Source organism: Gymnoscopelus microlampas, assembly GCF_963454915.1.
Source record: "Gymnoscopelus microlampas genome assembly, chromosome: 21".
Taxonomy (NCBI): domain Eukaryota; kingdom Metazoa; phylum Chordata; class Actinopteri; order Myctophiformes; family Myctophidae; genus Gymnoscopelus; species Gymnoscopelus microlampas.
In genome coordinates this window covers 6,376,286-6,399,167 of record NC_139958.1, presented here as the reverse complement: position 1 = coordinate 6,399,167, position 22,882 = coordinate 6,376,286, and the positions used below count along the sequence as shown (strand labels likewise).

The 22,882-nt window shown below is 40.6% G+C and overlaps 1 protein-coding gene across 1 annotated transcript; it reads left to right on the top strand.

Annotated features, from left to right (window-relative positions):
* Nucleotides 1-2,336: 2,336 nt before the first annotated feature.
* Nucleotides 2,337-22,125, top strand: ark2ca (arkadia (RNF111) C-terminal like ring finger ubiquitin ligase 2Ca; the record flags this gene model as incomplete). Its single annotated transcript, XM_084047568.1, has 8 exons — nucleotides 2,337-2,430; nucleotides 17,444-17,810; nucleotides 18,516-18,644; nucleotides 19,152-19,281; nucleotides 19,401-19,505; nucleotides 20,041-20,136; nucleotides 20,546-20,649; nucleotides 22,008-22,125. Exons 1-8 carry the CDS (start codon nucleotides 2,370-2,372, stop codon nucleotides 22,123-22,125), a joined length of 1,110 nt encoding a protein of 369 aa, XP_083903694.1. The 5' UTR covers nucleotides 2,337-2,369.
* Between the last annotated feature and the right edge of the window lie 757 nt (nucleotides 22,126-22,882).

Sequence of the window (22,882 nt, the reverse complement as noted above, 5' to 3'; positions counted from 1 at the left end):
CTATAGGCTTATGGTGGGGGGTGGTATCCATCCTGATCCATCCCCATCCCATCTGTTCCGTCCAGTCTCTCTGACTCCATCCATCCTGTGTGTGAGAGCTTTGTATAATAAATCAGCACGTTTCTCTGTTTGACATGTAATCAGTATTCAACCACAAAAGTAAAAGTACTAAAATGTTTGAAAATAGCCGATCTACAAGCTCACAACGCGTCGCATCATAGCCTAGGTATAAAATAGGGCTGAAGTGATTAATGTATGTTTTATAATGTAATAATTGATATCTGCAAAGTAACTAGTAACTAAAGTTTTCAAATAATTGTGGTGGAGTAAAAGTACAATATTTGCCTCTTTGCCTCTATTGGAAATTAGAAATACTGAAGTAAAGTACAGATACCTCAAAATGTTACTTAAGTACAGTACTTAAGTATTCAAGAGTATTATGCATTTAAAAAAATACTTAAATATTAAAAAGTACAAAGAACCTTTTCTTTTTATATATGTATTATTATCAATGCATTTATTGCATTCAAAGATTGTGTCTCTCTACTTAGACTGGAGTATTCCTACATTGTGGTATTGCTACATTTACTTAAAGAAAAAGAAATCTGAGTACTTCTGCTCAGCACTGATTTTATTACTGTGTAGTAATTCACATGGGGGAGGAGAGCCCCCCCCCCCCCATGCTGATCTCATTGTTTTTAGCAGAGGTGTCACCGGATTGGTCCATCCGTCTCTGTCTGTCTGTCTGTGTGTGTGTGCTTTGTGAAAATAGCCGATCTGAAAGCTCATCTGCTTATTTAAAAAAGGACGCTTCTGAGCTTGTAGATCGGGGCTATTTTCTGGCGCGCGACACCGTCGTACGACGAGGTTCCAGAGCGGCTTTTGTGTCGAGCAGAGGGGGGGGGGGGGGGGGGGGGGGGGCGTGTTGCCATGTCCGCTTATTATTTATAAGCGACTTTGAGGCTTGTTTTGCTGTTAAAGGGGAAATCCACCCATTTTCAATATTTAACTATGTCATTAATATAGCATAGGAGTTGTGTGGAAATAAGAAAAAAGGTCCCCCCTTTCTGTGTTGCCTTGAACTGGAGGATTGATTTTGGGTTTAACATTGCAAATTACAACATGATGAGTCATCATGTTGTAATTTGCAATGTTAAACCCAAAATCAATCTTTTGATTTTGGGTTTAACATTTTTTGGGGAACTTTTTTCTTATTTCCACACAACTCCTTTATGCTATATTAATGACATAGTTAAATATTGAAAATGGGTGGATTTCCCCTTTAAGTTGCTTTGTAAATATTGGACGTTTTTGGGCTTTGTTTCCTAAATGTTGTTTAAACCAGTGGTTCTCAAACATTTTCATCATGTTCCCCCATGGACCCCCAAATTAATATGTATTTGTCTGCGGGCCCCCCATCTGAAAATGTGTTGTTGTGCCAGCCTGGGACCCCCGCCCTGTTCCAGATTTTTGTTGTTAAAGTTATTTTTTGTTTTTAAACAGTTTATATGATATACTTTATAGTAGTGTATATCTGTCTGTCATTTGATGTCTCTATGAATTGAGTACAAAGGACCCAAATGGAAACTAGCCATAGGCTTTCTTCTTGCGTTTTAAATCTTAATAGCTGTGACCACCTTGTACTTTCATGTGTTTTTTTCTGCAAACTTCTAATGAAGTATTCAATCAATCAATCAATCAATCAATCAATCAATCAATCAAACAAAAATCAATGGCAATGTAAAACATGTTTTATCATGCCAATAAAGCAGTGGTTCTCAGCCAGTGGTCCGGGGACCACCAGTGGTCCTTGAGGGGGTTCCAGGGGGTCCCCAGCCAAATTAATAGTTAGGAACCAAATTGACCCTTGTCTGTTGGTAACTCTGAGAGTGTACAAATGGAACCAAATGGACCCTAACGGGTCCATTTGGTTCCATTTGTACACTCTCAGAGTTAAATGAACACTGATGATGATACTACTGTGTAGATTGGGACCCCCAAGAAATCAAAATGGTTGAGTCCATTTTTTTTGTTTGGGGTGGGGGTCCCTGGTCTAATATGTGTCAATTTAGGGGTCCTTGCCGCAAAAAAAGGTTGAAAACCACTGCAATAAAGCATTTTGAAGAAGGAAAAAGAAAAATGTGGTTGCTTATTTCTCTCACAATACCTGGCAACAGTGCGGGTGGGTGGGTTGGGGGGGGCAGCTGAGGCGAGCAGCAGAGAGAGCAGAGCAGTGTGTCTGAAAGATCTAGTCTGGACGGACCATCTGTCTAGTGGAGGCTGTACTACACACACACACACACACACACACACACACACACACACACACTGGCTCCCCCAGCATAGACAGCATAAACAAAGGATCCAGGATGGTGTTGGTTCACGTCGGATATCTGGTTCTTCCCGTCTTCGGTTCAGTTAGAAACAGAGGTATGGGTTCTAAAATATATCTATGAATTATTGTCCCTGTTATTAACATTTCACAGCTTTCTTTCATCATTTCAAACGCCGACGATCAGCGCACAATAATAATGTAAATATAGACATAGTATTATAGTGACACCTGCTACTAGCCCCCTCAATCCAGGCAGTAGCAGCTTGAAGCTACAGCGTTGCTAATATATATGATGATCGAACCGACGGTTCTAATCGATCGATTAACCGAAGCGACCAAACAATCGTGCTGTTTTTAAAAAAAGATGATTTAAAGCTCCGTTTTTAAATAATCGTCTCTTTTTAGATGAATACTTATAAGGCCTGTTTGTTATTATATGAACATGATGCAGCTGTCATTGACCACACACACACACACACACACACACACACACACACACACACACACACAGCACTGTGTGGGTGCTAGCCAGTCTGTCAGCTGTGTGTGTGCACACAATGGCTCGCCGTGCAGCGGTTTGTTTTGGTGGATTTTAATTCATTTATTTTATACGGTCAGGGTTTATATTCATATGAAAACCGTTATATTGATCATCATACTGCTATTGATCAGCTCACAGTCAGTCAAATCTACTAGTCTAGTTCACGCATTCAGGTTGCTAAATACATGTAGGCTCATCTTGGTCATGTTCTGCAATTTGGACTAGCTCAACCTTTTTTTTTTAAATGTCAAGGATCTCCAGTTTCATGCATTAACCCCCATTTCATTTAATAATAAAACAATATATATATATATATATATCTCGGAGACCCCAATCTCTACTAAAATCGAACCCTGAGGGTCTACAAATGGAAGCAAATGAACCTGTAAAGGTCCTTTTGATTTCATTTGTACACTCTCAGAGTTACAGACCTGTACTTGTCAATTTTGGATCCTCAAGGCTCAAGTATCAATTTAATTTAGCTGGCGACCCCCTGGAACCCCCTCAAGGACCCCTGGGGGTCCTGACCCATAGATTGAGAACCACTGTCCTAGACGAAATTGACAACCATAACGGTTTCTCCTGCAAATTGTCAGTGCAATACTATCTGTGTTCCGATTTAGCCCTTTTACCCTTTCACTTGTGATTTACTTCAGTGTATTTAAAGTATTTCAGTCAACAAGGTTTTCAAACGGCTTCTATGGCTGTACTGTAGAAGGTCCTCTGCAGATGTCATGTGTGTGAGAGCTCTGTTTTCTTCTAAATGGGTTCATTTATTAGACTACTACTCAGGTGTCTTATTGTGTTTTTAAAAAAGACCCCCAAATGATGGCTATATGTGACAGGGGGGGGAGACATCTGATTTACATCTTCATACTAGGTACTGTGTGAACGTGCTCAAACTGTGAATGCATGATCTCAACTGACCCCCACTCCCTTACACACACACACACACACACACACACACACACACACACACACACGTTTAATTTTGTCGATGCAAGCAGAAATGCACTTCACACACACACCAAAGTCAAAAGTATCACCCACACTACCACAGAAGGCTATCTGTGCTGATTGTAATAACAACAACAACAACAAACATTATGCCGTGCACTTAAAAAACAAACAAACAAAATACATGCAAGACGTAGCACCAATGATTTCATTGTGCTTTTATTTGTGTTCTTTTTTCCTGTTCCATAGTATGGAGGCTGGCTCTACATTCCGCCTTTCTCAGACCTTTGTCCCCCTCCATTGTGTAGCTAACGATCATCTGCTGCTGTGCTCCTCCGCCGTAGCCTCTGCCTGTTCTCTGCATCTAGCTGTTATTGTGACCCCCCCTTCTTCCATACTTCCTCTCTTTCCATCTGAAGACGACATTGGCATTTTAAAAAACTGAGTTCTCCCTCACTCCATAATCGTATCCTTCTGTGTAACAAAACTAAAGAATAACACCTTTTTCTGTAGTAAAAACCAGTTTGTCTTTTTTTTTTAAACTGTCATGTTGCTCTTTTAGTGAATAATAACCCATTTGTAGCTTTTTAGATTTGGCAACAAAATGTCCATTGTTGTGATTCTTCCATCCCGTGTGGATAGACTACATTTCTGCTGTAAATGTCTGTAAAGTGGATACGTTTTGACCCTCTGATTGGATTATAGTATAGCCGGGGCTTGATCGAAACTCTTTGGATAGTTGTCTCCCTCCGTTCCCTTTTTAAAAGGTGCATTTTACCAGCTTTCATCATAAATTGGCAGCAACATTTATTTATTTTAAATTAAGACCTGTCATAAGCAGTGGTGGAAAAAGTACTCACATGTTTTACTTAAGTAAAAGTATCAATACTGCAATATAGAAGTAGCCTACTCTGTTAAAAGTAAAAGTCCGGAATTCAAAATTTACTTGAGTAAAAGTACAAAAGTATTGGTATCAAAATGTACTTAGAGTACCAGAAGTAAACGTACTAAAATGTTTGAAAATAGCAGATCTACATGATCTCACAGTGAGCTAAGCTTGTAGATTGTCCATTTTCAAATAGCCTAGGTATAAAATAGAGCTAAAGTGGTTAATGTATGTTTTATAATGTAATAATTTATATCTGCAAAGTAACTAAAGTTTTCAAATAATTGTAGTGGAGTAAAAGTACAATATTTGCCTCTGAGATGACGTAAAAGTACAGAAAATATTAAGTACTCCAGTAAAGTAAAAATACCTCAAAATTGTACAGTACTTGAGTAAATATACTTAGTTACTTTACACCACTGGTTATAAGTGATATGTTTCATAAAAGCATAATCAAATCAAATAACTGCTATAGTAACCCATGGCGTCCCAAATTTGGCCATGTCACTCTAGGCGAAAACTAGCAGATCTACAAGCTCTGAACGAGTCGCAAGTGGGTCGCGTTCAGAGCTTGTAGATCTGCTATTGTGGCTGTTTTTGAAACATTAGCTTAAGGTTAAATGTTTTCCGTTGGTAATGGTCACCTCTGACGGTCCGGTGCACCTGTCTGGACGGTCCTAATCCTCTCCATGTGTGACACTCTTTGTTCACACTAGTAGAATGTGGCCATTCAGCTTTGTGGTCACAGTAAATTGGCGAGACACAGGCCTAACGTATCTCGCCGCTTTAAAATGTCCCTTCTGGGCCACTGTCATGCTTGCTCACCCCCCCTATAAGTGTTTCCCAAACAGTGGTTTGGGACCCATTTTGGGGTCGTGGACCCATTTTAATGGGTCGTGAGTAAATGTCCCTTTTTTCTACTTTCTGATAACCCATTAAGACCTGAGGCGATAATTAAAAAAAATCTAAATCCTAACAGTTTTTTGGAAAAAAAAAATGTTTTCAAGATTTTTCAAAAATAGCAGATCTACAAGCTCATAGCGCGGCACTCGGTGCCGCGCTATGAGCTTGTATATCTGCTATTTTTGAATAGCCAAAGAAATCTAAAGTGACACAGATGCTTAAATAAATATATTATTTCAAAATTAAAAGCAAAAATACCAAAGATTCTGGAAAACTTTTTTTTTTTTTTTTAAAGTTTGTAAAGTTTCAGAAATCAAAGAAAAAATGTTAAAGAAGTTGTAAAAAATAGCAAATCTGCTATTTTCACTAGTTGGGGTCCCGGGGGGAGACATCAAATTTCTCTTTTGGGTCCCGAGCTGTAACGTTTGGGAACCCCTTGCCCTACAAAAAGCCTACAAAACAAAACACCTACAGAATGCTATCCATTTTACAGGGATGTGAATATATCCTGCACTGCTGTAGAACTCCTTCTAGAAAAAAAACAATGTCTTTATTCTTCTTTTTATTTTTTTGGTTATGGTTTTCTACCTTTTGTTATTGTATTTAGGTCCTAATGCATGATCATTTAATTTCTTTCCCCCATATTGAACAGCAGATTCTAATGTAATCTTTGTGTTAGAGATGTCCCTGCTGTACAGAAATGTGTGCTGTCTTAGCAATTCACATCTTACTCATTGGATGCTGCTTCTGTTTCTGTTAACCCTACAGAAAGCATGACTGGGCCTTGCCTTTTGTCTTTTATTTGCATGAAATTATTATGGTTACGGGGTATTATTATTATTACTTTTTATCACACATTGCCACACATAACTAATATTTTCCAATAAAGACTGTAGTATCTTTCCTAACCTCAGTGTGCTCTCTGCTGATTTCCATGTGTGACCCCTCCCTCTCCCTCTCCCCACCGACTCCTGTGTTCTCACCAAGGCTCATTTATACTTTGTTGTTGAATGGCCACGTCGTCATACGCTTAAAAATGACATTATTTGCAACTGAAAAGGTGAACAAAAATATAAAGTGTCGACGACGTGAAATGCGTCATCTACACTTTTCTTTCCGGTTGAAAATGCATTGTCTGTCATGGGGGGAAATAGCAGATCTACAAGCTCCAGTGAGCTTGTAGATTTTTCGTGAGTGAGACGCCATCCATCATATTACGACAAAGTATAAATCAGGCTTAAATGAGCCCATAACCACTTAAACCCCAGCGTCCGTATCATGGGGAAAAAAAAGGTTGCAGAAAATAACAGTTCGACAAGCTCACACAGTGCGTCGCAGCTTGTCGATCGGCTGTTTTCAGCGAATATATGTATAGATGTAGAGCGAAAACAGAAAGGACACTAGGCTCAACAACGTATGGGGTTTAAGTGGTTAAAGTAGTCTCCTGTCCATACTGTATGTGCTGTCATCTCTTATCTGTGTGTGACGGAGCCACTTCAAAGGGACCGCTGTCCTTTTCTTGGGGTCAGATGCAGCTGAATTAGTTGCCCCTTCCAGAAAAACAAAAAGCACATTTTTAATATTTACATGTCATTATTAACATTTCTTCCCAATCGAGTACATACTATCAAATCCTTTTCTTCTCTTGTCTCATGCCTTTTTAAAACCAGCTCCTCCCTGGTTACACTTAACCAGGAGTCTTCAACAGGGGGTCCGGGACCCCTAGGGGGTCCTCAGAGTTACTACAGGGGGGCCTCCAAGTCTTTGTGTGATAGGATTTTTATTTTTACATTAACCACCCTAGCATCCTTTTTCTGAGGAGAACATTAGCCAAAAATAGCCGATCTACAAGCTCACAACGCCTCGCGCTGCGAGGCGTTGTGAGCTTGTAGATCGGCTATTTTTGGCAAAGAGGTGTTTGGTGTAGAGGGATAAAAGTGCAGACCAATTTAAAAAAAAGTTTGATCTGAAACACAATTTTATACAATATTAGAGGGGGTCCCTGCTTCATCTCTCTCTCGGCTAGGGGGTCCTTGGCCTGAAAACGTTGAAGACCCCTGCACTTAACCACTTGAATCCATATTCTGTCGGACGAACATTGACCAAAGAGAGTTGGTGCGTAGATGGTGAATAAATTGTCCAAGGACAGTTGCAACTCAGGTCTGTTTTTAACTAAGAATAGAGGGTTTAGTAAGTGGTTCATGTATTGACAGCTTCAAATTATACTTTTACTATTTAGTCAAGTTTTCCGTGCCAAATAATCAAATTTGCGTCTGTCAGACATGGCCGTTAGTGTGATGGTTTGGGTATTTATATACGGTAATACTAAAATAGCACTTTGAAGTACATTACTCAGACTGAGAAACACCCTTTTATAGGTAAAATTGGTTCTGTTTTCTATGATATTCTTAAATAGAATTATATCCTTTGATTATTTGGTTCCATCTGGAGATGCCAACAACTTCATTAACCAGTTCAGCCCTAAAACAGCATTTGAATTAAAAAATATTTTGTAAGAATTTGAAATTTAAAAAAAAATGTGACTAAATAACTACATTTGATCCATTGGAACACAGGTTATTTTTTTCCCCATTTCCTGAAAAATGACGGTTTTGGACTTAAAAGGTTTCCACCCAACAGCAACAATATGACACAAACTGTGTCCTCAGAATATTGACATTTGTCGTGCAATAAGCTTAATATAATGAACACAATTCAATCCAGTTGTCCCTACTATTAAAACAAGGCTATTGTCCTCACTATTCCATTACAATAAGGCTATTGTCCCTGCTATACTATTAAAATAAGACTTTAAATGAGTTATGCATTTTATGTCATAAATGATAATGATATACATTTAATGTTATTATACTCTCATGTGTATGAAATAAAGAGTTTAATGGGGAAATATTTATTGTGGCTCATGTGATCTACATGAATCCATCCATATTAGCTGAAATAATCTGATATTCTGAATTAAGGTACATCTGAAACTCAAATCTCTGCTCACACATTTACACCAATCACCATGTTGCAGAGAACATTGCAAATGGTTACATCAGATTGTTTGAAGAGAAACCCCCAGTGAAGGCATCAGTGGTGGAAAAAGTACTGCCATTTTTTACTTAAGTAAAAGTATCAATACCACAATGTAGAAGTACTCCTGGCCTACTTGTTGTTAACTAGTTGTACGAACTCTTGTTTTATTTTTGTATTGTTTTATTGGATCTTGTTTAGTCGATACACTTATTTGTTTTAGCTCTTGCTCATTTGATTTTGCCATTTTTGTCTCATCTGTTTAAGAAAGTAGGTAGCTGATATATTGCACTTTTACCTTAGCGCTAGGTATACTCTTGGTTGCTTGTTTTTGCAGGAAATGTACTTAAAACTTCTGGTGATTAGTAGTTTTCGTTCCCTACCTATGTTGAATACACTTATTGTAAGTCGCTTTGGATAAAAGCGTCTGCTAAATGACTGTAATGTAATGTAATGTAATGTAATGTACTCCGTTACAAGTAAAAGGCCCTGTGTTCAAAATGAAATGTTACCTGAGTAACAGTACAAATGTATTGGCATCAAAATATACTTAAAGTACCAAAAGTAAAAGTACTAAAATGTTTTGAAAATAGCCGATCTACAAGCTCACAGCTATTTTCAAATGGCCTATGTATGAAATATAGGGCTAAAGTGGTTGATGTGTGTTTTTATAATATAATAATGTATATCTGCAAAGTAACTAGTAACTAAAGTTGTCAAATAATTGTAGTGGAGTAAAAGTATTGAAAATGGTAAATGCTCCAGTAAAGTTAAAAATCCTCAAGTGTACTTAAGTACAGTACTTGAGTAGATGTACTTAGTTACTTTACACCACTGAAAGGCATACAAGGTTCCATGGGTGCTGCAAAACGACATGGCCTTGTCTTCCACACAGGAGCATTAGTCCATGAGCCAGAGCCCCAAAATTGTGCAATGATTATCGAAAGAGTGGGCAAAACCATACCTATATTAAATTGTTTATAGGGTCAATATAAATAAATTAATATATGATAACCTCTCCACAGGGGCAGCTTTTTCATATGTATCACACATTTTGTTATTTTCCCCATACGTACATGACAGGTGAAAAAAATAGTTATAATGACACTTCCCCAGTTGATTACTTACATGAAGACAATGATTTATCGTATTACAAGTTTTCTGAAATTGTATATTTAGATATGCAAATTATACATTTAGTCCATGAGCCAGAGCCCCAAAATTGAGCCAGATATTGAATATTCCCTCGTTAAAAACCTTTGCCTCCAACATCTTAACAAAATGAAATAAGAATGTTGACTCTGGCTTTGTCCAATGTTCCAATGTTGATTCTGGTTAGGTTGTGCAAATTCTGGCATATTTTCCTAATATATTGACCCTATAAACAATTTAATATAGGTATGGTTTTGCCCACTCTTTCTATAATGAAATCTTGTCTGGCTCATGGACTACATGGAGCATGCAAGCAGTTGGCTCCATTATGTAGTACAATGATTATATGGGGTGCTACAGTTAATCAAACTAATTGATTTAAATAATAGAATATATTAAAAAGAGGAAAGATGCGAGCACTCAAACAATTACGCAGGAGAGTGTGTGAAATCAAAGTACTTTAATCATGTCTACAACATAATGTAGACATGATTAAAGTACTTCTCCTCCGCTATTTATTGAGTGCTTGGATCTAGAAGCACCAAGTTTGGGTTCCTGTTGATCCTAGAAGCAGCAATCTAAGTTTTTAACTCAACTTTTATCTCCCTTGAGCACCTGGTTGATCTCTGTTATTGTAAGTGATTTTTTTTTTTAAAGAGAAGAAAACACATAACATTGCAGATCTACAAGCTCACAACGCGTCACGCTGTGACACGTGAGCTTGTAGATCGACTATTGTTGATATTGTTGCACGACGCCATCGTAAAATGAAATATAAAATAGTGCTTAACGACAAAATCAATTAGTCCGATTACTTAGTTATTAACCACTTAAGTCAAGTGGTGGTTAATAACTAAGTAATCGGACTAATTGATTTTGTCGATTATATAAAAAAAGGACATCGTTTTATATTTAAAAATGCCACACAAACATGTTTCTCGATTATTGAATTGAATGAATTCATTAAAAAAATTAAGCGATAGAATAATCCTAAAGAAAATAATTGACAGTTGCAGCTCTATATTCTAATCAGGAGAGAGAGAGAGGGGAGAGTCAGACTGGTGCAGTCACGGGTGGGAGGGACCTTTTGGGGCTGTCACTCATCTGCAGCCACATAGTGGGGGAGGGGCTGTGAAGAGGCACACATGCATGTTCGTGCACAGATCTATTCTGCACCAGTCAGGAGATTTAAGCCTGATTAGTTGTCGCCCCCACACACAGAAAATGGCAGATCTAAAGCTCACAACAACGCGTTCTGCGTTCTGCTATTTTCAGTTAAATCACGCTCAAGGCAGAGGTATTATAGTTAGTAACCATGTCATGGCTGCTGGCTGCTGCCAGGAGCACTGCAGTGTTATGGAATATTAATATTTTAAATCATGGAGCAAGTGATGGGACGGGCCATTTCACCGGGGAATCTTCATTTGATATCTATATATCTACTTTACGTACGCTCGTCCGTATTGGATTCACTCACTCACTGCGTTAATACAGCCGTGACATTTAATCTGCCCTCAGAAGTAGGGTGAATGTGCTTTGAAATTATTTCCCCCTGGACCATCCAACCCATAAATCTGCCATTTCTGCTCTACTTGTTCAGCCAAACATCATTGTGGGTTCAACCCCACCAGCTCCAAGTGTCACTGGGTTTGTGTTCCCCAGGGCCGCGTCCAGTGAAGAACAATGAAGGCAATATGTTGGCAGCAAGCCTGCTGTAGTAGAGTATGACTGGCTAGTAATTATGAATTATGATTAGAGATAGTGAAATTAGATTTGTTTTTCTTTTTTCACCCAATTCAATACCTTTTTTTTTTTTTACCCATTAAGACCTGAGGCGATTCTTAAAAATGTTTTCTAAATCCTAACAGTTTTTTGAGAAAAATCCCCAAAAAAAATGTTTTCCAAGATTTTTCAAAAATAGCAGATCTACGAGCTCATAGCGCGGCACTCGGTGCCGCGCTATGAGCTTGTATATCTGCTATTTTTGAATAGCCAAAGAAATCTAAAGTGACACAGATGCGTTCCAGGTCTTATTAAAGAAAATAATTTACCATCCACTTGGTAACATAAACATTTAGGATGTTTAGAGAAAACATGACAATGTCGGCACATGTCAACTGTTGATATTTGGTCCACAGATATTGTGATAACGTTTTAAGACGTGCAGTATCGCCCTGCTCAGTTAAAAAGTCAATGGGTATAAAGTGAGAATTTAAAGTTTTTTTTTGTTTGTTAAAAAGGTTAAAGTACTATATTCTGATAGTAATCATTGCTACAGAGCGTTTGTTCGGTCACGGGGGTCTCTCCAGCTCTTTAGTAAACACAATATAGTACATTTTCAGGTAGGTGACAACATTTAAGCCAATCGGGAGAGAGCACTGAAAATGCATTTTCTGTTTTAATAAAGAGCTGGAGAGACATGGAGACCGAACAAACACTCCGAACAAACACTCTATAGCAATGAGCAAGTGATCAGATTATAGAGCTATTTAACACTTATTTTAACCAAAGTAAATCACTTACCCTACCTTTTTAAGGATTACATGAACAAATCCCAGTATATTCAAGTACTCAAAACTCCCTGAAATTGTAAGCAATTTCTGTTGTTGGAATGTTTTAATCATCACATTTCATATTTATATATTATATTTCCTTAACCTCAGCATAATGCAGTATGAAGGAGCTTTTGCTTCAGTCTTGGATGTAGCCACAGTAGATGGCACATGGCATCTTCATGCATGATGACACGGGAACCAGGATGTCACCTCCACAGTGAGGACAGATCACTCGCTCCACTGGTCCCGTCTGTGTGGAGGGGCCACTGTGGTCCCCCTTCCCTTGAGGGGGTAGCCAGCCGCGGTCTGTCCCCGAAAGTGCTTCTAGTGCACAGTAAAAAAGGACATTTATTTGAGTAAGTAGCCTTTGGCCTTGTGGCCGAAAGGTCAGGAGCCCTATCTTCTGTTTCTGTAGACTGAGGCAGCTGGATGTACAAGTACACCCTCTGGAAATGCCCTACTAGTACACTGTTTCCTAAACATGTTTTGGGGTTGAGATTAAAAAGCATTTGAGCTAAAAAGCATTATTTTACACTTTGGCTATTCAAAAATAGCAGATATACAAGCTCATAGCGCGGCACCGAGTGCCGCGCTACGAGCTTGTAGATCTGCTATTTTTGAAAAATCGTGAAAATGTGTGCAAATCTTTGAATATATATATATTTTTAAAGCGAACATTTTTAACTCAAATCTTTGCTTCTGGGGGTCCCTGGAACAACATATTTTGATGGGGGTCCGCGGCCAAATACATATAATTTTGGGGGTCCTTGACATGAAAAAGATTGAGCACCACTGATATAGAAACACACGTTTTTGAGAATACTGTTGAGATTTAGGAGACATGTAGAATCGGCTTCAGGTCTCAATGGGTTAATCTCCCTTTGTCTTTTATTATCGGGAGATATTCATCATTGCCCAGCAGGCCCAAGTCATATGGGAATACCAGGATGCAGAATGCCATGTGTGATCGACCTGTGATCGGAAAAGGACTTTGTGTAGACTTCGTGAACTCCACAAATTCAACATCTGGTTATCAGACAATAAGTTGTCTCTATCTTGTCGATAGTCTTGAGGTCGAATGCCAAACTAAAGAAGCCTATCATCAACTATCTGGAGAGAATGTGGGCACTAAAAAGTTATCTCTCAAAGGTTAATCAAAAATAGCAATTTCTTGCCAGAAAATCCACTTTTGCTCTTGAGATATTGGCAGAGGCTCTTGTTCAAATTACATTTTGGAATACGCCCGCACATCCCAGAACGCTCTCCCTAAAATCTTTAAACATAATTGGCTAGGTTGATCCTTAAACTCTATCACAGAACACATCTTCTACAAACTCATCTTATTAGCCTCAAGTGGCTCAGAGTGGAGGAGAGGATATCACGTGTTAAAATGTGTGTATGGCTCACAGGATTGTAAACCATGTGGTAGTACACAAGAATAGCATTGCAATTACTTTTCTCAGGTTATTTATTGCACAGAGGAAGCTCCACTTCCTTTAAGCTTTATGGGAAAGCAAAGCACTAATGTTTTATACTCTGCAGCTGTGCAATGGGTTACCTGCAAGCCGTCATTCCATTAGTTCTATTGTTAACTTCAAGTTCACCAAACGTTGTAGCAGGTTAAATATACCCATGTTGTCTTTGTTATATTAGTTGTATTGTACGAATTGTATGAATGTATTCATTATTGATTTAAACATGTCGGTCAATAATTCTCTCATACTATTATTTGGCAAGACAATAAAGATATCAAATCAAACTAGAAAAAGTGCTCCTCGGAGCACAGGTCTCCACCAGGTCAGGTAGGTTATTGTGGGCCAGCAATGTTCGGATCAGGATGGAATATTAAAAAAAAAGACAGATCCGCCTTGATCACTTGACTATAGAGTGTACCGATTTGCGTAATGTTTGGACAAAATTTGTAGGAGTAATTTAAAAACATAACAGGACTATGTGAAAAGGGTGGCATTTGTGGGAATGTGCGTGGAAAGGTTCATGGCAATAGGACTCTGCTTTTATGATTTGAGGCATTTTGTTCAAAACAAGCCACTCCTGCAAACTTTAAATGCCAATCTTAGCCAATCAGGATAGAATATGAAAAATGGGACAGATCCGTGTTGATCACGTGACTATAGAGATAATGTGTACTGATTTGCGTGATGTTTGGACAAAATCTGTAGGAGTAATATCCCAAAAATTGTTTTGCAAAAACCGCCCTCCTGGTGGCGCTATAAAAGGCAGATGTGAAAAATGTAGGGCAGAGGTTTTTCCTTGGCCTCTCGGGAGTGTGTATGCAAAGTTTCATGCAGATCAGTGCAGTTATAGGTAAAAACACAACGGTCATGTTATAGCGCCACCATGAGCCTTCGGCCTGGCGGAGACGATGACAAAAACTTGGATTATGTACCCAGGCTATTATTGGTAGGCTCCTGGACATGGGTTCTTGTCTTTGACATGGTCCATGGGATACACTTGTCTTCCAGTCCCTTCCCCCAATAGGCTGGAGTCTGGAGTCTGCCCCCTGTCCTAGATAGCTTGAGGGGCTATAAGCCCTATATTTCAAAATCTTTGACAATTTGTGACCATTGTATTTTTTATAATGTCCTATAATGACATTCCCAAAATAGGGACGCCAGACTGAAAGTGGTACCACTTTACTTTCCTCAATATTTCTCATTTTCAAATATAGCTCACACACATTGCGAGCTGGTTGTAGATCAGCTATTTTCACTATTTACTATACGACAAAGTATATATACACCATAAGGCTTAAGGAAGCAGCTGCTTTTCTCCGATCCGGCTCTTCCCCTCATGTCTTCCAGTCTTCCTTGCTCCCTCCCAGGCTTAATAATGGATATTGATTGTCTGACTGTGAGCCAGCAGAGCGCTGATTCAGCGAGATCACTGTATAGTCTTCTGTTCTGTCGAGGGAGGACAACGAGACAGACCTGTCCTCCTCACCCAGTCTGCAGCGCTGGAGAAAAGTAACAATATATCTGCCTGCTTTATACATCTCTTATGATAACGTGACATTATCACCAAGCCTACATTTATACCTGTTAATATCACGTTTAATTACTGTTAATATACTGTTTGTTAGTGCACTTTGTCTACATTTATAAATATAGCTGTTAATTTAATAGGTCATACAACAGGCATAATCCGGGGCGAGTCAAAGTGCTGAGGGCAAAGCAAGAAAGTTTAAGGTTCAAGGTTGAGTTTTATTGTTTAGAGCAAGGGTCTTCAACGTTTTCAGGCCAAGGACCCCCTAGCTGAAAGAGAGATGAAGCAGGGACCCCCTACTCTATATCGTATAAAATTGTGTTTCAAATTCAACATTTTTTGTTTACGTGGTCTGCTCTTTTTTCCCTCTACACCTATAGCCTCTTTGCCAAAAATAGCCGATCTACAAGCTCACAACGCCTCGCGCTGCGAGGCGTCTGTGAGCTTGTAGATCTGCTATTTTTGGCTAAAGTTCTCAGAAAAGGGATGCTAGGGTTCAAGTGGTTAAGGTAAAATAAAAAATCCTATCACACAAAGATTTGGCGGACCCCCTGTAGTAACTCTGAGGACCCCCTAGGGGTCCCGGACCCCCTGTTGAAGACCCCTGGTTTAGAGTCAATCTTATTTTTTGTTCGGCTCCCTTCAGACAAGGCAGCAGCATATAGGTAATAATAATAAGAATGAATGAAGAACAAAAAGAAAGAGTGAACAAAAAGATTTTTTAAAAAAAGAGTCAGTAGTTTTATATTGATAATAAAAATGAAAACAAAAACAAAAAAAGTAAAAGAAATACACCAACAGCATTTTTCAGTAGAAAAATGCCAGTGTAAAAAGATGTGTGTGTTGCCTACTAACTACAGTAACACAAAATCCATTTGATTGACCATGCAGCCACACAGACAAAACAAGCCAATCCTTTGTGCTGGTGGAGATCTTGTTGGGACTCATGCTGCGTCTAGCGGAGCTCTGTCTGTGTCTTGTCCACTGACCCATGAGGAAGACCATCTTGGCATTTAGTGTTCCTCCATAGGGGTCATTGTGATTCTGTCCATCTGCCGTTTCATCTGTCTCGTGAACCCAATTCCTGATCGAGGTCACCTCTCTCTTTCTGTTACTGTATTGCATTATGCCATGTACAGTACAGTGTACAGTATTATGTGGATAATACATGATTGCATTATACTTTTGTTGTGTGGCGAATGGCGAAAGATATCAGATCTACAAGCTAAAAACACATCACATTACATGTTTTGAGCTTGTAGATCGGCTATATGGAATATTTCAACCTTAATGACATGCCCAAAATAGGGACGCCAGGATGAAAGTGGTTCAATGGTTTGTATTTCCTTTTTGTCATTGACTCTGTCTGTGTGTGTGTGTGTGTGTGTGTGTGTGTGTGTGTGTGTGTGTGTGTGTGTGTGTGTGTGTGTGTGTGTGTGTGTGTGTGTGTGTGTGTGTGTGTGTGTGTGTGTGTGTGTGTGTGTGTGTGTGTGTGTGTGTGTGTGTGTGTGTGTGTGTGTGTGTGTGTGTGTGCATGTATGTGTGTGTGTGCAGTGGCATCAGTTCAACAAAAGCTAAGGTATGGCAAGGTTAGGGTTGCAAACTCCCAGAGATTAAAATAAGGGACACCTATCCTGCACGCACGGCAAAGCCGCGCGGCCGAAATAAACTTGTGGGGGTCAAAACCCCCCAAATGCATAGAAAACTATGCATTATACCTATAACACAATACAAACACAATGGTCTTACACCTGCATTAGGCTACTTTTTCCTTCCTGGATGCCTGTATGGCACTTGCCATACCTTGCCATACCCAATTGACGCCCGTGTGTGTGTGTGTGTGTGTGTGTGTGTGTGTGTGTGTGTGTGTGTGTGTGAGAGAGAGAGAGAGAGAGAGTGAGTGAGTGAGAGCAAGGTACATTAGAGTGAAAATGTATCATCTTTTGTTTAGTTTTGTCTGCATTGTTTAGGCTGAATATGAATGAAATGGCTCACTTATATATATTGCATATTATTGTCCGTGTGTGGGTCTTAATTCTTACCGGTTCATGTTCATGTCCTGTGTGTGTATATAGGAGCTCACTTCACCAGGCATCAGCACAGCCATGCTACCTCCTGCCGACACTTTCATCTGGCGGCCCCCCAGCAGGCGTCCATCTCTGCGGCCGAGTTCTCCCTGGGACACGCCGCCGCCAACCAGCCCCCCCTCGCCGCCCCCCAGACAGCCCTGCCCCCCCACCTGCCCCCCCCAGCGCAGCAGCACCCATCCCACCCGTCCCTCACTGGTGGTCCCCTGCCGCAAGCCGCCTCCCAGTTCCAGCAGGACGTCCCGGCTGGGGGGCCGCCTCCTCCTCCATTCCTACCTCAGGCCTTACACCAGCAATACCTCATCCAGCAGCAACTGCTTGAGGCGCAGCAGCGCAGGATCCTCCCACAGTCCAGGTAAGGTTTAGAGGTCTGTGTGAACGCACGCAGATGCATGCTCTGTCTGTCATAAACCACCACACCCCAAACCCACTTATTATGCCACAGTTCCAGACTGATATATCAGGGAGCTAAAATAAACTGGCAAAGACATGGCCTCATCCGTGGCAACATTTTTACACACCATTATAATGTTCTGATTTAGATTATAAGACCCAATTACTGAATGTCAGTCTCCAGGTTTTCTTCAGAATATTTATGACACTGATTTACTATGGCACTATGTATGGAGTCCACTAGTAGTGGTTTTCAAACGTTTTATTTTCAAGGACCCCCATAGCTCTGAGAGTGTACAAATGGAATTTGTACACTCTCAGAGTTACAGACCTGTAATGGTCATTTAGGGCTAGCTCTTTATGTGTTTGTCTACTCATTTTGTATTCCCATGGCAAAAATTGAATTTTGACAAAGATGTCCACCACAAGCCAGCATGGTGATAACCCCTGTGTATGAGGCTAGCAGTCTATAAGATGGTCTGCCTGTCTTTGTCTGTTTGTGTGCGTGCATGCGTGCTTGTTTGTTTGTCCGGAGCTAATCTCTGAGTGGTTGTTTTTGGTGTAGAGGGACAAAATCAGTAGCCCAAGTATAGAGCCCTTGGGGACCTGTCCCTGGGTCAACTAAGTTTGGTTTTAAGTGGTTAATGTATTGCTTTGCTCTACACAGGAGAACCCCGGAGCGTGTTCCCCTGAATCCTCACCGGCTACGCTCAGGCTACGAGTTCTCTCCAGGGCTCCATGTTCCCCAGCCCTTAACGCAGCAGCAGCCCCGCTACCTGGCTGAAGGCACAGACTGGTCAGTCACTGTTACCTGTCTGTCTGTCTGTCTGTCTGTCTGTCTGTCTGTCAGTCACTGTTACCTGTCTGTCTGTCTGTCTGTCTGTCTGTCTGTCTGTCTGTCTGTCTGTTGTCATGTAGACACCAGTGTCTCTATCTTGTCATGTAGACACCAGTGAGATTCTGAATTCTTAACTCCCCTGAGTCCCCATCTTTAAATTGGTGCAGGGCTGAGCATGGATCAGATTGTAAATACCATCATTTATTTATGTCACTGCAGATAGTCTACATATTAAATAATAATAGTTAAAATCCTTAACCCTTAAATTCAATTTAATTGCTTCTTTCAATGGACTCAAATCTTGTTTTATTTGATGGCCTTCCTGCCCTGGCATTTGGCCTTTGTGCCCTCAAAAAATGCACAACACCAAAGGCCAAGTGGCCTTGGCTTGCCCCTAAAATGACAAAATTCCAGGCCTCTGGTGTTGGTGTTGATTTAATGCCTGTTTATGATGTGTGTCTCCAGGGATCTCAGTGTGGACACTAACCTCCCTCACCAGCAGTACCAACTGCAGCAGCTTCCACAGCATTACCAACACTACCTGGCCTCTCCCAGACTGCACCACTTCCCCAGGAACACATCGTCTGCACAAGTGGTACGTTTTTCAAGGCAATTCGAGGCTTCACAGGGGTGAACTAGCCCTTTAAGTGGTTAATTACTTGATTAACATTATAGTAGAATAATTGTGTCATTCATTCTCTTGTTTTTTGCCAGGTTGTACATGAGATCAGAAACTACCCGTACCCACAGCTCCACCTGCTGGCACTACAGGGCATCAACCCTTCACGGCACGCCACTGCCGTCCGGGAAACCTATGAGGTTAGACCAACCTGTTCCATTTAGATCTATAAACCCTATGAGGTTAGACCAACCTGTTTCATTTAGATCTATAAACCCTATGAGGTTAGACCCACCTGTTCCATTTAGATCTATGAAACTTTGTTCAAAATGTTCAAAGATAGCAGATCTACAAGCTCGCAGTGCGGCACGAAGTGACGCACTGCGAGCTTGTAGATCTGCTATTTTTGAATAGCCAACGTTTTCTATGAGATTCTATTCAAAAATAGCAGATGTACAATATAATAGGTAAAACAATATGGATAAAGGGGTTAAAATGATTCTGCTGCTGTATTAACACATTTAGCTGCAGGGACCCCCTGGAGCCTCCTCAAGGACCCCTGGGGGTCCCAGGACCCCACATTGAGAACCACTGATGACTTGAAGTTGTTCATTTGGCTATAAATAATACAACGTCTCGTTTTTTTAAGCCCTGTTATTAATGTTGTACTAGTCTCTACTCTATAATAGTAACACCTCATGTTTATTCTGTTCTATTTCTCTTTAATTGGCCCAGGAGCTGCTGCAACTTGAGGACCGTCTGGGAAGTGTCAGCAGAGGAGCTGTCCAGACAACCATAGAAAGATTCACCTTTCCTCACAAATACAAGAAGGTAGCTGTAAAATGTTACTTTAAAGGGATAGTTCACCCCCCAAAATGACTTTTTTTCCATCGATTAGTCACCCCATGGATAATGGATAATAATTTGATGACCGGCAGCGGTTCCGGTAGGAGACACATAGAGTCTCCTTTGTGTCTCCTACCGGAACTGCTGCCTACCGCTCTGCTGGTCATCAAATTATTGGCTTAGGAATGCGACAAAAACAAAAAAAATATCCATGAATTTAAGTCTCCATGGAGTGACTAATCGATCACGGAATCGGAACCGGAATCGGAACCATTTGTCCCCCTGGAAAGTCCTCAGAGGACCCCCTGGGGTTCCCTGATACCGCACATTGAGAACCAGTGCTCTAATAATACACGTGTTTGACCCCCATATTGTCTCTCTGTGTATTCCTCAGAGAAAGCCCCTGGAGATGAAGATCAGAGAGGAGGAAGAGGAGACGGACGTGGACGAGAGATGTACCATCTGTCTGTCTATGCTGGAGGACGGGGAGGACGTCAGGTGAGACAACCTTTTCACTGGAATAATGCAGTCTCTCTTACTCTTCCCCTATTATCCTATTTATAGCATTCCTGTAGGTACTGTATGTAGGTTTGTAGGCCTAGTCTTGAGCCTGACCGATATATCGGTTTGGCCGATATATTTCACACAATGTTTGACCTTGTTGACAAAATGGGTATATGCACCCAACCCAATGTGTCTGATTTTAGACTAATTATTTCAAAAAGAAGGGGGAAAAAAAGGAAAAGTTCATACTCATTAAAAACGTTGTCCATCAATTTCTTGTTGGTTTATTGTCTATTTGTGTTATATATTTGCTTATAAATTAAATCTAATCTAATATAGTGCAACACAAGCATTTAAAATATGGAGAGAGACCCCTCCTCAGACAGCTGATTAACGTCAGCATTCCCAGACCCCCTCAAGACAGCTGAGACTAGAGGTCTGCCCCTCATGTTAGAGGAAAGGAGGGGACGTCTGCACACTGTTATCTCCCGGTAGGAAATGTACTAAATAGTTTCGGCAACGTTTCGACCACTAAAGGGTCTTCATCAGGTCTATTTGGTGAAACTATTTAATATACATTTTCTACTGGGAGCTAACAGTGTGCAGACTTCCCCTCCTTTCATCTAATGTACGTATTGTTGTCCAGCACCTAAAGTTTTTTTAACTTCTGGACTCTATTTGCAGTGGTGGAAAAAGTACTCAAATTATTTACTTAAGTAAAAGTACCAATACTGCAATATAAAAATACTCTGTTACAAGTAAAAGTCCAGAATTAAAGATTTACTTGAGTGAAAGTACAAAAGTATTGGCATCAAAATGTACTTAAAGTACCAAAAGTAAAAGTACTAAATATTTGAAAATAGCCGATCTACAAGCTCACAACGCGTCGCGATGCGACGCGTTGTGAGCTTGTAGATCTGCTATTTTCAAATAGCCTATGTATAAAATAGGGCTAAAGTGGTTAATGTATGTTTCATGATATCATAATTTATATCTGAAAAGTATCTAGTAACTAAAGTTTTCAAATAAGTGTAGTGGAGTAAAAGTACAATCATTGCCTCTGAGATGTAGTGGAGTAGAAGTAAAAGTATTGGAAATTGAAAACACTCAAGTAAAGTACAAATACCTCAAAATTGTACTTAAGTACAGTACTTAAGTAAATATACTTAGTTACTTTCCACCACTGTCTATTTGTAACTTTTTTTGTACGGCACTCCCTTTTTTGACTCCCCCTTATGTTACCAGGGGTTTGTTCTGTGGGACAGAAATGTAATTCCAAGATTATTAAACATCATAATGGTTTGATTCTCTCTCTCTCTCTCGCTCTCTCTCTCCCCCCCCCCCGCCATCAGGAGACTTCCCTGCATGCACCTCTTCCACCAGGGTTGTGTGGACCAGTGGCTGGTCACCAGTAGGAAGTGTCCCATATGCCGAGTGGACATCGAGACACAGCTGACCCCTGACAGCTGATGACCCCCTGAAACAGCCCCACATGTCAAATCCCCCCCCCCCCCCCCCCCCCCCTGGTGGTTCCTGTTCCTGTTCCACATGGTCCGCTGGCCCCTCCCCCTCACCGGGTCACATGGTCTGCTGGCCCCTCCCCCCTCACCGGGTGCTTTGCCAAAATGTCTCTCCAGATGTCACATGACACGATCGCACGCCAGATCACATGACCACTCACTCTGACTCATGCTTACTGAGCCAAGCCAGGATTATTAACTTTATATATATATATATATAAGAGGCTGCTGGAGATTCTCCTGATATAGAAGCACATCCCCTCGAAAACACTAAAACATGCGTACGTACATACGGTACACACACACACACACACACACACACACACACACACACACATACTCTCATGTACACTGGGCTTACTTCGTAGCTTGCTCGTTCTAAGTGGGGTGTTGTTAGTGTAGTGTTGTACTGTAGACAGCCTGTGGGCAGTGTAGCATGTTCTTAAAAAGCCATGTTTTAAAACTCTTGAGCGTGGAGAACGCGTAACCCACCACCTCCAGCTAGACACCTTCTCTCACCCTCTCTCTATTCCTCACACACACACACACACACACACACACACACACACACACACACACACACACACACACACACACACACACACACACACTAACATGTATTTTAAGCCTGACACACTGGCATGCGACGAAAATACTACAAGCTACAAGCTCGAAATGCGTCGCATTGCGGCACGTAGCGAACTCGT